The following is a 15,043-nucleotide window of genomic DNA, read 5'->3' on the forward strand; positions in this document are numbered from 1 at the left end:
CTAAAATAAGGATCTTACATAGACTAAGTCAAGCATGTTACATACATACGTGATGTTACCTACGTGACAAAAGTTAAGTATTTAACTTTGACATGTAACGTTGGTGTCACACAAGACATGAACCCTGGTCTCCTGGTGAAAGTCCAGAGTTTGGCCCATCCATCCATCCATCCAGCCTCACCTTGCCCATCATCAACAAATAGTCTAAATTAGAATTTATACTGGAATCTTTACATTCGATTGTGAAAATTAACATCTGAGTGTGAAAAAAAGCAGCACTGAAGGCTCTGCATGACGGACAGGACTCACAAAAACAGAGTTTCTGTTTTTTTACTGGGAAAATCTGTTTAAATCTGACATATTTCAATCTCTGCAGTGATAAAGTCCAGTGAAAATAAGTGCCAAGTTAGATAGGAAAATATCTCGGCTCTACACACAAAGAAAACATTTCTTTATAACAATCTGAGCCTGTCAATGGCAAAAGCAAACCCTTTTTGCGGACATGCATTGATGCGCAAACACCCGCAGGGCTTTAACTGCAGCGCGTTTCGTGGCTGCAGGCTGCAGCGTTGAAGTTCAACAGTGAAAACTTCAAAAAATATCGTCTCCATTGGTCACTGGACACAAAAACATGCGACAATATGGGTCCATAATCAGTCAATATGTGACCAAAATCTATCCCGTTTGTCCAGGACACTGAAGTCTTTCAGGACACGTGGACCTGCACCAGCTGAAAACTCTGGACACAGAATCACTTTCACTGATTGGAAATGTGATGCAGGTGAAGCTGAAACGTCACGGTGCAGAATATAATGTCCAGGTATGTTTTAAAAAACATGTTGATGAACAGTGTCTAAATAGTATGGCTCTCATTTTATTGGTTTTCCTTCTTATGAACACAATGCGCAAAAACAAATATTCAAATGGTTTGTACCGACGTGTTTTTTCAGGAATAACTCATTTTTGGTCAGTTTTGACCGCACTAGTCACTATCGCCCCTTGCTGGTCCTACACCTTCATACGTGTGTATTTTTCACATGCAGGCGAGGAAAAACGTGATACGGACACGTCATCTTATTTGGCTCAGCGGGTCTATAACACACTGTGCGTGATAGTAGGCTGTCTGTTCAGACTGCACCGCGGCCCATTAATAATAATAATACTAATAATAATAATAATAATAATAAAACACCTTTCTCTAAGACTTCTTATTTTCTAAATGTAACACCTGAAGCAGTTCATCTTATTTGATCAAGTTGATGTTCCTGCAAATTTGAGTTGTATCCACATGGTTGAATGCATTTACTGTAAGCTGCTTTGGACAAAAGTGTCAGCCAAATAAATGTACTGTAATCTAAGATGTGGGTGTCTGCCAGGCAGGCAGAGGCGAATGAAGAGATGCTATCAAACTGCATTAAAGGAAATGAAGATTCCAGCTTTATTTATTTATTTATTTATTTTGCTTGACCGACACCAGACACTAGAGACACAGTCACCACAGCATTTATAACAGAGACGTTTCTGACTGACATCGACTCTTCAGTGATCAGTGAACTCTGACCAGCAGAGAGCCAAAGTCGTGGCGTCGCCTGCAGGCTAACCGCTGTTCTGTTGGCCTCTGTGACTCAGGGCAGAGTCTGATTGGGAGTTAATTCTGTGATCTTTCAGAAAAACTGAAACTCCTTCCTGGGGTTTACTGGGGGTAACCAGCCTGGTAATAGTCATACTTTCCATTTCAACCTGGTTTCTTCCATATCCCTGATATCCATCAAAGCACTCCTCTAATATAATTTTCCCAACCTTTCAGCTGTAATCTCTGCCTCAGTCCTGCCACTCCCCTCCCCATTCTGTTGAGCTGGTTTTACCCTCCTTGGTTCAGGGCTCACAGGAAATGGTGTTCGTTAAAGGGTTGTCTAGGCATGACGAATGAATTATGCTACATACTGTGGACTAAGGTTATGTTGCAGCCCGGGTTTTTAGTAATTCATGTTAGTATAAATGTTGATGTTCTGGTTTCACTTCAGCTCTATTGCAAACTTCCAGAGAGTCCAAAGTCATAATAGCAGTCACACCATTCAGTTTTATATACTGTAAACCTGCTCTGGCTGAGCAGAAACTGCTCAGCTGAAGGGAAAAGCATGGTTTGCAGTCAGCCATGAGACTGGAGTGGACTGAGAGTGCAAAGAGCCACTACATTACCGAGCATCGACCAACACTTGCCTGGCTTCAGTTTTGACCGCTGTGCTTCAGCTTCATGAAAATGAATGTATTCTTCCAAGTAAACATAAATGCAGACCTAGTGTAGGCTAACTTTGCTCTAGTAGAGACTGAAGGACAGAATGCTCAAAATGTTCTGTCTTCATTGGTAACATTTGACTATTCAAGTTGAGAAACTGAATCCAATTAGAAACTTTTACTTAAAAATGTACATCTTCTACACCCTGAGTGGTGCTTTGGTTTCACTCCAGACATGGCGAGAGTTGGAGAGACCACTTCTGAAATCTCTATAGAGGTCATGAAAATCTAAAGAGGGTTCAAGGAGGTGGAAAAACATCCAGAGGGGAGCTCTCATGGATGAATATTAGCTCAAGGATGGAGGAAACACTAGCAGGCGAGGGGCACAGGCTTGGATCCTGCTGGGGGTTGTTTTACTTGTGAATTTGTTGCTGTATCCCATCATTCCTCATATCTTGGCTCAAGGTGCCAGGCCTGGACGGCTTCATATGACAACCTTAAAGGCTGATGGAGCATGGCCTGCTGCATCCCCAGCCTCTGCCGCCAAGCCCTTCACCTTCCCTCATTTAGGGGCATTGTCTCCCAATGAGTATCATTTGTCAGCATTGACTTGCTCCATGCAGACACCCGAGCTGTTTTTCTGTGGCCCTCGCCCATTTCCACAGTTGGTAAACAGCTAAATCCCTCTCCCAATCAATGCAGCCTATTTAACTTGAGCTATTGACTCGCCTGCCCCTCAACAGACTGAGGGGCTGAAAAAATACAAACAAATTAGACGGGTGAAAAAGAACAACAGAAATTGCGGCACAGACTATGAAAAGTCACATTTTCAATAATGAGCTTTTGGTGGCAGGAGGGAAGAAAGTGACAGAGTGGAGGTGAAGGAAGCGAGGGGGGGAAAAAAGCCAGGGAAAACAGAGGAGGAATCGATCGATATGAACAGATAATCACCAGGCCTCTGTCCCAGTGTGTAAAGACTGTGACATTGCAGAGGTGTGCACGGCCGGGAAGAGATCAATGGGCTGCTTTTTGTTGATCTGTAATCCTTAACTATCTATAAGTAATTAACCTTCAGAGGAGAATGTGGGGAAGAAATAAATGGAGAAATAAGAGGGGGAATAGCAATGAGCACAAGTAAAACAGACGCTGCTTGCATTGAGCAGATAACAGCACAGGAAACCAAATTAATAGTTGTCTCCACTGCTGCCTCTGCAATTTGCTGCATCTGATTCAGTTTTATTTGTCAGGGACTGCATTCCCTGGAAATGACTGCATCGCCCTGTGGTCTGAAGATGAAGATAAATGTAGAACAGGCTATTTTCTATCAATTTGGAAGAAAAATCCAAAGTATTTCTATTTCCTGTTCTGGTTCTGGGGGAGAATCTCGCCTGCTCTTATCACCTTTGGCCTGATGAGTGCATCCTCTCCCAAAGAGTTTCCTGAGAAGATGGAGGAAAAGGATCTTATTAGGAGTCAGAGTGCCCTCTGTGGGCTCTAGATGGAAAAACAAGGGGAGAGGTGGGAGGAGGACCCTTGCCTTTTAGTAGAAAACCAAAAAAAAAAAAAAAAAAGATATTAAATTTTACATCAGACTGAGGCTCAGCCAAATGAACAAACTGCACTCTTGAATGAACACAGCACAGTGGTATCTGTACAGGGTTTAATGGCACACAAATGCCCATACAGTACATAATGATCATCTCAAATCAAATTTGACTTCTATCTCGTCATGAGTAAACTGTAAAGAATGTTTAAGTTAGTTAAAGGCAGACCACATTCATGAAAACTGTCACATTAATACACAATGATACGACGGACCGGTGCCTAAGAAGCGTACAGTGTGTGAAGTAAGAAATAACTTATTACAATATGGCCGCTGTAGAAAGCTTTTCGCTAGTGATTATGGTATTAAAGGTGAGGAAAGTCATCTGAAGCCACAACGGCGATTTGACTTAAATTATGATCGTCAGGTAAAAACAGAGCTCTTAAGACGCTCCCTCATAGACTTAAAACATGCCACTGGAAAATCAGATCACTCTACAACAACAACAAAAAAAAAAAGCTCTTTCTCGAAGGTTCTGCACTGCACCAGCACACTGTTCAGCGGACACATATTTGAGTCGAGTGCTTCTTCTTGGTTCACCAGTGAGAAAGAATGTCAAGTGTAATGTTGGGCTGTCGAAGACGGCTCTTCACCAAAATGGACACCTGAAGACAGAAAAAGTAATGATTCACTGAAGTCAGTAAAGCCTCCCTGACTGTCTGCAGATGTGGTTATCGTGTATTTGTTTTCACGTCCTGTACTGACCATCCAATGTAGCACTGGCACAGGTTCTCATGTGATGTGGCCTGCTTGATGAGGAGCTCCACCTGAATGGGCACATCCAGCGTCTCGTCATGGGAGAAGTCTCGGCCTGCAGGGAACAAACTCACGTCAAAACACTGGATCTGCGCCAGAAAATCCAATCTGGTAAAGCTTTCAGATTTCAAGGACTTCCATCAGTGACACCAAAGTATTCTGGGGATTTTTTAAAAGCTTGTGTCTACAGAAAACTGTGGTGGGTTAGCATATGTTAGAAAAGACAGTGTGCATTAGTCACATTTCCCATGATTCACAATATTGTTTATTAATGTTTGACAATAAAGAAGTTCAGCTTTGTTTTTTGAGTGGGCAAAGTGATGAGTACAGTGAGAACCTCTGATTTGACCTGAGAAAGTTTAACAATGCTAACTAGATATCGGTACTTCTTGCATAAACTTGTGGGATAAAAAAATCAAAGTAGAAAAGCTAATATTCCTCTGGAGCTCTGACCCTTTGTGCTTTTTGAGTGCTGTAAAACGTACCTGTCAGTTTGTCTCTCACTCTGTTGATAATCTGAATAGCCTTCTTGTTGAGTGCCTCAGGTTGCACCAAACCGTCTCCGACTAAAAACAAAAACACAAACAGCCTGGAATCAACGACAAACACCTTCAGAGGAAGCAAATTTAAGTGCTCTCTGTCTCTCTCTTTGCAGTTGAACAGCAGTTGCACCAATCACTTACAGAAACAGCACGAGAGGTTGGTATTGTTGTGGTGAAACAAGCAGAGAAACACCAAAAAGGAACTCACTGAAGGAGTGAATGGATTCAGGCACTGTGGTCCCTGGTTTCTTGTGTGTGGACTCTCCAAGGTCTATTCCCTCAAGGGCCTCTGCAAGGACGGCACACAGTCACGGGTTTAAACACGTTCTTACATCAGGCAGAAAACAGGAGGCAGCTCTGGCCACGCTTTGTACTGCAGACTCACCCACGGATTGTCCAGCGGTGTACGAGTCCGTCCTGGTGCGGGAACGCTTGTTGCCTTTGGTGTTTGCTGTGAATGAAACAGGCGAGATGTGTGAGAGCAAGGATTTTTGTCCTTAACAGGATTACTACTCTTACGCTATATATTGTTTTTATGTTAAAAAACAGACCATATGTGCTATAGATTGTGTTTTCAGAATCCAATTTTTGCAACATTTTGAAACTGCTTTTCTAACTGTTTTAAGGATCAGAACAAACTGAATTATTATTATTTCTTCAAATATAAGCTGAAAATAATGCCCCTCATTTTCAATAACACTGACATTCTTCTGTTGCGGATCAAGTGTCTTGCTTCAGGCTACCTTGATAGTATGAGAGTGTGCCAGAGATACTCATTCACTTTGTTGACTTGAAATGAACCAAAGACCTTTTGATGTCGACACCACTTCTCGAAGCCTCCGGTCTATTTCTCTCCCAAATATGAGCCAAATCGATTTCCATTTTACCACTGGGACAACACTTTAGTTTTTTAGCTCGCTCGGATTAAATTTAACGCTCCACTCTCTCATTCACTGCGAAAAAGGAGTTTCTACTGCACAGCAAGTGGAATACTTTGCGCTGACCAGTACAAAGTGTTTTCTGGGCTTCACATCCACTTCATTGTTATTGTGCAACATGTCATTTGTCTGTCGTCTGTGCGATCAACTGAGACTCTGTGACACCGTGCTAACAGTACTGAATGTGACCAGCTGATGATCTCTTACTGTCCATGAGCCTCCAGTTGAGCAGTGGGTCATAGACGAAGGCCTCCAGCACGGCCATGACGCTGTCCCGGTGCTCTCTCAGCACCTCCATCACCGTGTGGCAGGTGATCCGGTAGTTCCCGTCCAAACCCGTCACCTGGCACCAAATCAGACACAGACTTTACTGATGGGTCGATGTATTTGGTAGTGACGAGTGCGATCCAGTTTGGTGTTTTGAAGTGTGGTGGTGCATCCCTTTTGTTTGTATTCAGATCACTGCATTGTGCATTAAAAAGATTTTCAAATACATTTCTAACTTCTGAACTTTTCCAGTTACTTAAGAGATGATTCAACTTAAACCTCCCACGATGTTCAATGTTATGTCTTTAATGCTTTCATTTGTAACTCCTTTTCTTCTTGGCTCATTAAATACAAGGCGCAGTGAGTCATCGTGTCTGATACAGCACCGCACATATGGCAAGATTAATTATTATTTTGACTAAAATACAGGAGGCACAGGCAGAAGAAGAAGCTCAGACAGGATTCAGTGTAAGTCCAGCAGAGTACTTGTAGCTTTTATGTGGGGGGCATTAACACTCGGATAATTCAAATTGTATTTTTTGACTCTCCACACTGAAGCAAACATCTCTCCAGCTGCTTTAAGATGGTCTACACACACAGGACGGCTGCATACCTCCATGGCGTTGGTCAGCATCCTCGTCAGTCTGAACGGGATCTTTTCAGGGAACTTCTCTCTGGTCATGGCGACCTGGTTGAAGGTACAGTCAGTCTCAGATAAATAAAATAATAACAATCTGTGGACAGTGTATTGAAAGAAAATCTCCTCTCACCTCAAAACAGTCTCCAAAGTCAATGTGGAGGATCTTGCCGCTCAACCGGTCTAACATCAAGTTGGACGGGTGCCTGGAGAACAGAAGCATTGTCTCCTTATTGATGATAACTGTCATGACTACCACTCTAACAACCTGCTCAAAATAATGAGACTTCAAACGTCTGTTTGAGATACTCACCTGTCACCCAGTCCCAGGATGTAGCCCACCATGGACATCACGGCCAGGGAGCGTGTGTAATTGGTCCTCCTGTCGAACCACACCTGGAGGACAAACAACATTTGCACCTTCAGGCTGACAACATGAGAGCTGAGCAGTGTGGAAAGTGGCACAGAGATCTCTGCTTCAGACATCTTTGCAGACACTTGAACATGAAGAACATCAGGCACACAAGGTACTAATGTTCCTACAAATGGATCCAATTTGAAGGTCTGTTTGTTATGTCCTGCTAAGTTTGAAAGTAGGACACACAACCCAGAACACTGATTCTTCAGGGAACACAACAGCTTTATTTACGGTTTTGCTACAACTATATTTACTTCAATAATTAGAAAAGCGAGGCACACGATTTCCTCTGCAGATGAAATCAAAAGAAAACCTTTGCGAAAGGACTGCCAACCCAGGTTTTTAGAAAAATAGGAGCTTGTTGTCTTTTCTATAACTGACCCCAGAAGTCCTGTGCTGACGGAGGAAAGAAGCAGAGCATCTCACCTCAGAGCTGGGGCTCTTGAGCCACAGGAGCTTGGCCAGGTCATCTCCGGCCGTGTTGTTGACGGCGTGCTCGAACACCTCCACCTTCTCCATCAGTGTCAGGTGGTCGTAGTCTGGGGCCATCTGAAACACACAAAGCCCATTATGAAAGCACACTTCACACTTTGGATGTGAACCAAAGCGCCACGCTGCCTCCCAGGTGCAAGTGAATGATAGACTGCAATGTGTCAAAAAGATAATGATCCTTGTCTTTAACCTGGGTCTCCACCACCATGACCACTGGTTGTGTTAAAACATAAAAATGCGAGTGAAGTGTTTCACATGGTTCACACACGCCTGCATTCAGATTTCTGCTGAACTCTGGCTTTAATCACTGATAAATCACAGCTACTGTGCTTTTGAAGGATACTGAATGTATAGCAGGCGAGTTATTCTGATGGACTCTTTACACTGAATGTTGATACCTACTACCGTGACACAAAGTGAATTCAAGTGGGTGAAATATTGACCCCAAACATTCGACTTGTTAATGTAGTTACAACTAGAAAACTGTGTTAATACTGAAAAACATAAGCCTGTTTCAGGCCAAAGGTAAAGTTTTGGCTTGAGAAAGAAACACTGTGACAGCCACTCTAAAAGATTGCAATCTATCATTGTTTCACTGTCCCGCCTTCCTCATCTTTTATCAAAAACTATTTAATGGCCTGACTGATTGACTGGTCAGCTGAATATCTTGCCACTTAGAGGGCTTAAACTGAATGTAACACATCATTAAAAACTCCGACACTATTAGCAAATTGAAAATAACCTCAAAGGAGTCTTATTTAAAACACACCAGCACAAGAAAAATATGTGCACAGGGCAGTTTCCACTGATGGTTTAATTGCTTCAATTTGTTCTCACATCTGAGTGAAATTACACTGCAAATTCCACAGGTCATGTTTTGAGTTCAGTTCTCATCATTACTGATCAAACTAGCTATTCAGCAGGCATCTTTGAAAGTATGCCCAGTTTTTCTGAAGCAAAAGGCCTGTTTTTCATCTTCAGTTAACAACAATGAGCCCTGTTATTTTATTCTGAGATTAAAGGACAGCAGACAGGCGGGTTGGGAGTGACATTTCCTGCTCGTCTAAGCACAGTCTGACAAGGTCTGTCCTTTTTTTTTATCCTGTTGACCAATGAATCATGGTTGGGCATGATTTCATCATCCTGCTGTGGACCAATGAGACTTGAACTTCAGCCCTGCCCTTCTCCTGTAGCCTTGATGTTTCTTTGGTCGGCATCACGTCTTTTCAGGGTAGCGCTTTCAATCAAACCACTCTCAAGGTCTTAACCTGCTCTTTCTCTGCTCCCATGTGTCATCGGAGGCACTTTCACTTACTGTAGTGACATTTTACTGAGAACAATTATGCATGTGCGTGTTCTCCGTGGACTAATTGGGCTTTTTGAGGCAGAGATATGTACTTAATTTGTGACAATTGAGGACCTGTGAATGTGTTTTCATTAAAGACTGATTGGTATTCATCAGCATAATCACTGAAAACAGATGCTTCCTCATCTCTGACGAATCTATTCAGTTTTTAGCATGGGTGTGTTGAATGAGACCAACTGTTGGAACAAGACAATGAGTAACATGTGAGAACATAAGCTCACTTACACATAAATGCAACTGTTTAATAACATACTATGGCATAATGTTGCTAGGTGAGTTAATTGGCTGAAACAGAGAAAACTCGAATGATGCACAGATGTAGGCAGGAGAGGAACACAGCCTGCTTATTAAAATGCAGGAAGTAGAAACCTGACGGATGTTACTGGCTCCTCACCCTGAGCATGATGCGATGTTCAATGTTGAGCAGAATCTTTTTCTTCTCTCTGTAGTCTCTGATGAGGGCATGCAGGGTGTCACAGTGGGGCACCCAGCCAATCAGGCCTGAGTTGGTGGACAGGGGGATCACGGCGTAGCGCTGAATGCTGATGAATGCAACACAAACAAGCACACAATTCATTGTCAAGGTTTCAATCATTTCGCTTTCTCAACTTCATGTCCTCAACTGTGAGTCAGGTCAGTTTTATTGATATATTGATAAAATGACACAAAGCCTTTAAGCCAGCCACATAACACACACACACACACACACACACACACACACACACACACACACACACACACACACACACACAGAGTTTGTGACACTACAACCACCTTGCAACATGTGCAAATGAAGCATAAAGCAGCATATTTATGATGTATTTGTATTATTCCTAGCTTGCATACAAACGTCACACAGTATGTGTAGTATAACGTAGAATATTTTTTTGTTATTCTCACAGGTATATCATTCTTGTATTTAACTTTGGACTTTTAACCTTTTAATTTTTAACTTTCTTATTTCACTGTACTGTATTACCATGTCAAACTCGTGGTTCTGATGCTTTGAAATCAATTCTTTACTGCACCGGCAGCCAGTGAAGTGTTTTCAGTCCAGATGTAACGTGTTGTATTCTCCTAGTCTCAGTTGGCACTCTGGCTGCTCATTTTGGCTGAGCTGCAGCCTACCTATTGTCTTTCTGGGAAGGGCTACAAAAGTGAATGTATGCATGTGTGTGTGCGTGTGTTTGTGTGTCCCTACCTGAGGTTCTTGCGCAAGGACGCGGGGTCGTTGGCCAGCAGTGTGTTGACCAGACCAAACAACTGCATGACTCTCTCATCCTGCCTCAGGTCCTCATGGCCCTTCAACAGGAACATGAACTCGTGGCCGTTACTGCCTGCAGAGGGCGTCACAAAACACAACATTGATTGGCTGCTTGAAAAGGGTTAAGACATTATGTGGCTGCTCCTCTCCTGCTCTGCAGCTCTATTACCTTCTTGTGAAGCACTGTCAAGTATGTTTGAGCAAGCAATAAATAATTTCATTGAACCACATCGCTGCTACAGTAGGCTTTGTCCCAACAATCCCTCACTTTTTGGTCACCCTTGGTTTGGAATGGGACTCCAAACTGACAGACATGATGAGTTGTGGTAAAATAAGTGCTATGGAAAAAAACCTCACTTGTGATTTGTGCAGCAGAACGAACACAGCATTATCTCGATCGTCTCACATGGAGTGGAAAATATGTATCTATGCACTGGATGAACTGTGACATCAACTCTGGAGCAGCGTCAACTTTTCGGAGAGGAAAATGTATTTGATGATGTCACACATCTAATTGTTCCACTATCTTATTCTGTCCTCAGTGTTCTCAACAGATCATATTACAGTGATTTCACTGACACTGCAATTGCCATACTACCTTTAATGGGGTTACCTGATACTTCCAGTGGAACGAGTAAGACAGAGTGCCTGTTCTATCCCCAGTCTGCTCCTAATGACAATCCCAGGAAGCAATGTATTGTGTGTCACTTGGGGGACAGAGTGCTGACAGTAAATCTAAACTGGTAGTGGGTGGCAGGTCTTAATCTGAAGTCTTGCTCTAGAGGTCAGATGATTTATTGGCTATCATCTTTTACAGAGTATGTTGTGTAACACTGACAGGGCACATCAGAACAAGGTATCACATTGTGGAAAAGAGTGAAGTGGAGTGAACCATTTGCTATTGATCACCTGAGGGTTTGGCTTCAAGACAAGGGAACTTTATAGCACTGTGGAGCCCTTCAGTGTTGTACTTCAAATCACAAAGCATAGTAGGGAATAAGGTGTCACACTTATTTATTTCTGTATTCAAATCAATGCAAAGGACAGCGTTACCAGGAATCCTGACAAAGACGACCTGCGCCTGCGTGCACCGTTTCTCTTGCCTCCACCAACCAGTCAAGTTGCAGTTTACATCTGTGTCTGTCCAGAGTCATGTAATATACACAGTGAAGACTCGGGAGGAATTTAATGAAAGGTATTAAGTATATTTTTTTGGTGAAACGGAAGTTATGACTATACTGACATGTATGATTCCAGTGGATAATTTCCAGTGAGAAACATACTGTCTGAGAGCTTCATCACATGGTGCAACAACACTCAGCTGAAGCTCAATATCAGCGGAACCAATGAGCATGTGCTGGACTACAATGCATCAAATATGGATATTGCAAAGAAGCTACAAATCATAAACACATGGATGCTTCACACACATCTTGAACCCAGCAGCACAGAAGATCTATACAATCATCAGTTTCAAGGTGGACACCCAAGATTAGTGTCACCAATTCAGTATCTGACCATACGATGTCATAGCGAATGTAATGAAATTCTCTCCAGGCATTCCTGAGATATTGCATTCATTCTGTGAATTTCCCTTGGGGATGAGTAAAGTATCTATCTATCATACAGATATCTGTATGTACAGACAGATGGACAGACAGAGGGACGGATGGACAAGCCAAAAACATAATGCTCTGGACACGGCTATTGTGGGTGCAGAACCATAAAAACCATCTTTGACTCATGACATCAGTTTCCTGGAGTTTAAAAGACGTCATTTTTCTGAGGTGATTTGAATTCATCTTGGAGTTAACTTCATCTCACAGGTCTGATTTTGCTTCTCTTTGTAAAGAGGATTTTTTACTCTGGTGTTTTATCCACACGCAGAGCTTTGCCATGACTGATGAATTCAAAATAAATAATGGCCTTGGAGCTGTTTGTTGTCTGAGTAAAGTTTCCATTAATATTGAATTTTCTCTAACGCGATGGCCCACGCCTGCTGAAAGCGTATGACTTTGACTACAGATGTTCTTTAATCTATTTTCCTAATATAATGGGTTCAGAGTCATAAGGCCTGTGCAATTTTCTTCTAATCTTACCCATGATGGTGAGTTTGCGTGGGCGCTGCTTGGAGGTGATGACCTGCAGGGAGGGGGCGATGGACTGGATGCGGATGATTGGCTGGTTGGGGTCATAAGTGCCTGGTACAGCCAGCTCCAGGTCCCGGCACATCAGCAGCTTCGGAGACACATATTGCAGCTCCAGGGAGGTCAGCTGCGTGGAAATTGATGAGGTGGGATGTAGCACAGGAAGAAACAATCAGCTTAAAAAAAAAACCAAACAAACAAACAAACCCTCCACTGGCAAAAAAAGCTGCTGCCAACAGCGCCTGAACCAATATGCAGAGTGTTACAGATTTTGGCTCATATCCAAGCTAAGATCTCATCTGGAAAAAAAAGGTGTTTATACACAAGCTTTAATATATTACTCTGAAACATTTCACTTTCTATGCCCATCAATAAATGCATTTTCTGCTTGTCTGCATTCAACCACCAGTGATTTAAACTGCATCAAATCGGACTATTTACAGGCTTTTTAAGTTCAATTTTGAATGCTAATGTATGTTTACTTCATTACAGCTGCAACCTGCTCTGGATCTGCTGTTTGCATGCATCCTGGAGAGGGTTTATTTCTATGTTAATTCCCAGAGGGGGAATATTTGCAATGCTGCCAGCATGTTACTTTGCTGTTGTGCATTTCATGCTGCTTACTGTAATGTCACAGCAGGGAGCACATCTGTGAGAGCAGGACCATGCCTGTGTGTCAAACAGCATTGCCGTCTCCATTTGCCATGTGAAGCAAGAGCTCCTGACAGAACTATTTTTAATGTCACTCTGAGATCAGTTTATATTCATTCCAGAGGCAACAAGACCTGGTGTAGGTTAAGCCAAAGCCATTTACTCAGGACTTACCAGACTGACTTTGAACAGCACACCTAAGCAAATGAACAGGTTCACCACAACTGAAATGGCTAATACAGCCTCTGGCATACGGTGTTTGCATGTGCAAGCTTACAAAGAGAACATTTGTGTATACACAACATTATGAGAATGTGAATGTGCATGCTATCATATCCACATGTTTGGCATATAAGAGACCATAGAAAGCATTTAGCTACTAACTATATTGGAAACTTTGGACAAAGACGTTTAATGATCAAGTAAACAGCTGTCCATCTGTGTTTTGGCTCTTTAACTGTAATTCATCATCACAAAAGTGAGTTGCGTGAAGGATAACAGTACAATTACTAGTACAAGCAAATAGCTGTGCCAAGTTCAGGTCATTACCACATGCAAACACCCTGAGGAACATTTGCTGCATCTTGTAGGATGCAGATTTGACCTGACATTATTTAAATGCTCCTCACAATTTAGCAGATAAACTGGCTGCTGACTGTACAATATCAAAAGGAGCGATGCTATGCCATGATGTTCTGCCATTCCTCTTTGACTTCCATCACCCCTCTGTCTCATCACATCCTGCCATCTTTCAACAGCTTTCAACACCATTTTTTGGCATCTTGTTCAGTACCTTCACCCAGAGAGGGAAGAATGAAAGAGGTCCCTTGTTTCTCTATCAGTATCCTTCAATCACTGCTGAATCTCGCTCCTTCTTTTAGATTTTACTGGACTAAGAGACAGTGTGTATAGATTTATCTGTCATGAGATCAAAGAACAAGGCAGGACATAAAAGACAGACTATATCTCATCACATCTGACAGTAGGAATGCAGAACTGGTGGATGTCAGCTCTAATTTTCCAGGAACCTTGGAGTTGCTGTTTCAGCAGACTCTTATCAACCACGTTTGTCTGATTTACATTAAATTGTATCGCTGAGGTTCACTGGCACGTGTTAGTGTCTTTGTTCTTTTGGTGAACATACCAAAGCATACTTACATCATTCTTTACTTAAATGTTTATATACAATATATAGTACACTGACATCTGTGCACATACCTGAGGCATACTGCAGTAGCTATTGGAATGCAGAAGTACAACAAATTCAATGCACTGAATCCACACTGTCACTCACCTGAGGCAGCTGTTTTGAAATGCGTCTGAAAACATGGTAGTAGAGGTCCCAGGCCTGCGTCAGGTCTTTTACGTTTCCAGAGCGCATGTACTTCCTGCACCAGTCCTGAGCCTCCATCAAGTCCCTGCCATAAGCCTGTAGCAAGAAGGAAAACAAACACACTCTGTCCCTGTACAATGACTCATTCAATTAAATGACTGATTTGCCAAAGCAGGACTTGAAAGTGAATTTTAAACATCAATGTTCCAATTTGACTAATCTGGGATTTCAGTAAGTACTTTGTTTTTAACAGTGCACATCTGCAAAGGCAGTTTGAATGGAAACATCTGAGACTGCTTGTGCAGACAGTGAGGGTCACTGGTATGACTAGTGGCTGTACAGAAAATAGGTCAGTGTACAAACCCACAGTTCACCTGTGATGACAAAATATATG

At 42.4% G+C, this 15,043-nt stretch overlaps 1 protein-coding gene across 1 annotated transcript in view; it reads right to left on the minus strand.

Annotated features, from left to right (window-relative positions):
• Nucleotides 1-3,881: 3,881 nt before the first annotated feature.
• Nucleotides 3,882-15,043, minus strand: part of mtor (mechanistic target of rapamycin kinase) — an 80,293-nt gene continuing 69,131 nt past the window's right edge. The window contains exons 45-58 of the mRNA XM_076740553.1: nucleotides 14,611-14,745; nucleotides 12,618-12,792; nucleotides 10,456-10,591; nucleotides 9,649-9,796; nucleotides 7,823-7,945; nucleotides 7,292-7,374; nucleotides 7,112-7,184; nucleotides 6,955-7,029; nucleotides 6,282-6,417; nucleotides 5,522-5,587; nucleotides 5,345-5,425; nucleotides 5,080-5,160; nucleotides 4,544-4,649; nucleotides 3,882-4,443 (exon numbers count right to left, since the gene is read on the minus strand). Of these exons, the coding sequence (XP_076596668.1) occupies nucleotides 4,428-4,443; nucleotides 4,544-4,649; nucleotides 5,080-5,160; nucleotides 5,345-5,425; nucleotides 5,522-5,587; nucleotides 6,282-6,417; nucleotides 6,955-7,029; nucleotides 7,112-7,184; nucleotides 7,292-7,374; nucleotides 7,823-7,945; nucleotides 9,649-9,796; nucleotides 10,456-10,591; nucleotides 12,618-12,792; nucleotides 14,611-14,745 (1,434 nt within the window). The 3' untranslated portion in view covers nucleotides 3,882-4,427. The remainder of the gene's footprint in view (nucleotides 4,444-4,543; nucleotides 4,650-5,079; nucleotides 5,161-5,344; nucleotides 5,426-5,521; nucleotides 5,588-6,281; nucleotides 6,418-6,954; nucleotides 7,030-7,111; nucleotides 7,185-7,291; nucleotides 7,375-7,822; nucleotides 7,946-9,648; nucleotides 9,797-10,455; nucleotides 10,592-12,617; nucleotides 12,793-14,610; nucleotides 14,746-15,043) is intronic.

Source organism: Chaetodon auriga, chromosome 10, assembly GCF_051107435.1.
Source record: "Chaetodon auriga isolate fChaAug3 chromosome 10, fChaAug3.hap1, whole genome shotgun sequence".
In the NCBI taxonomy this organism is placed as follows: domain Eukaryota; kingdom Metazoa; phylum Chordata; class Actinopteri; order Chaetodontiformes; family Chaetodontidae; genus Chaetodon; species Chaetodon auriga.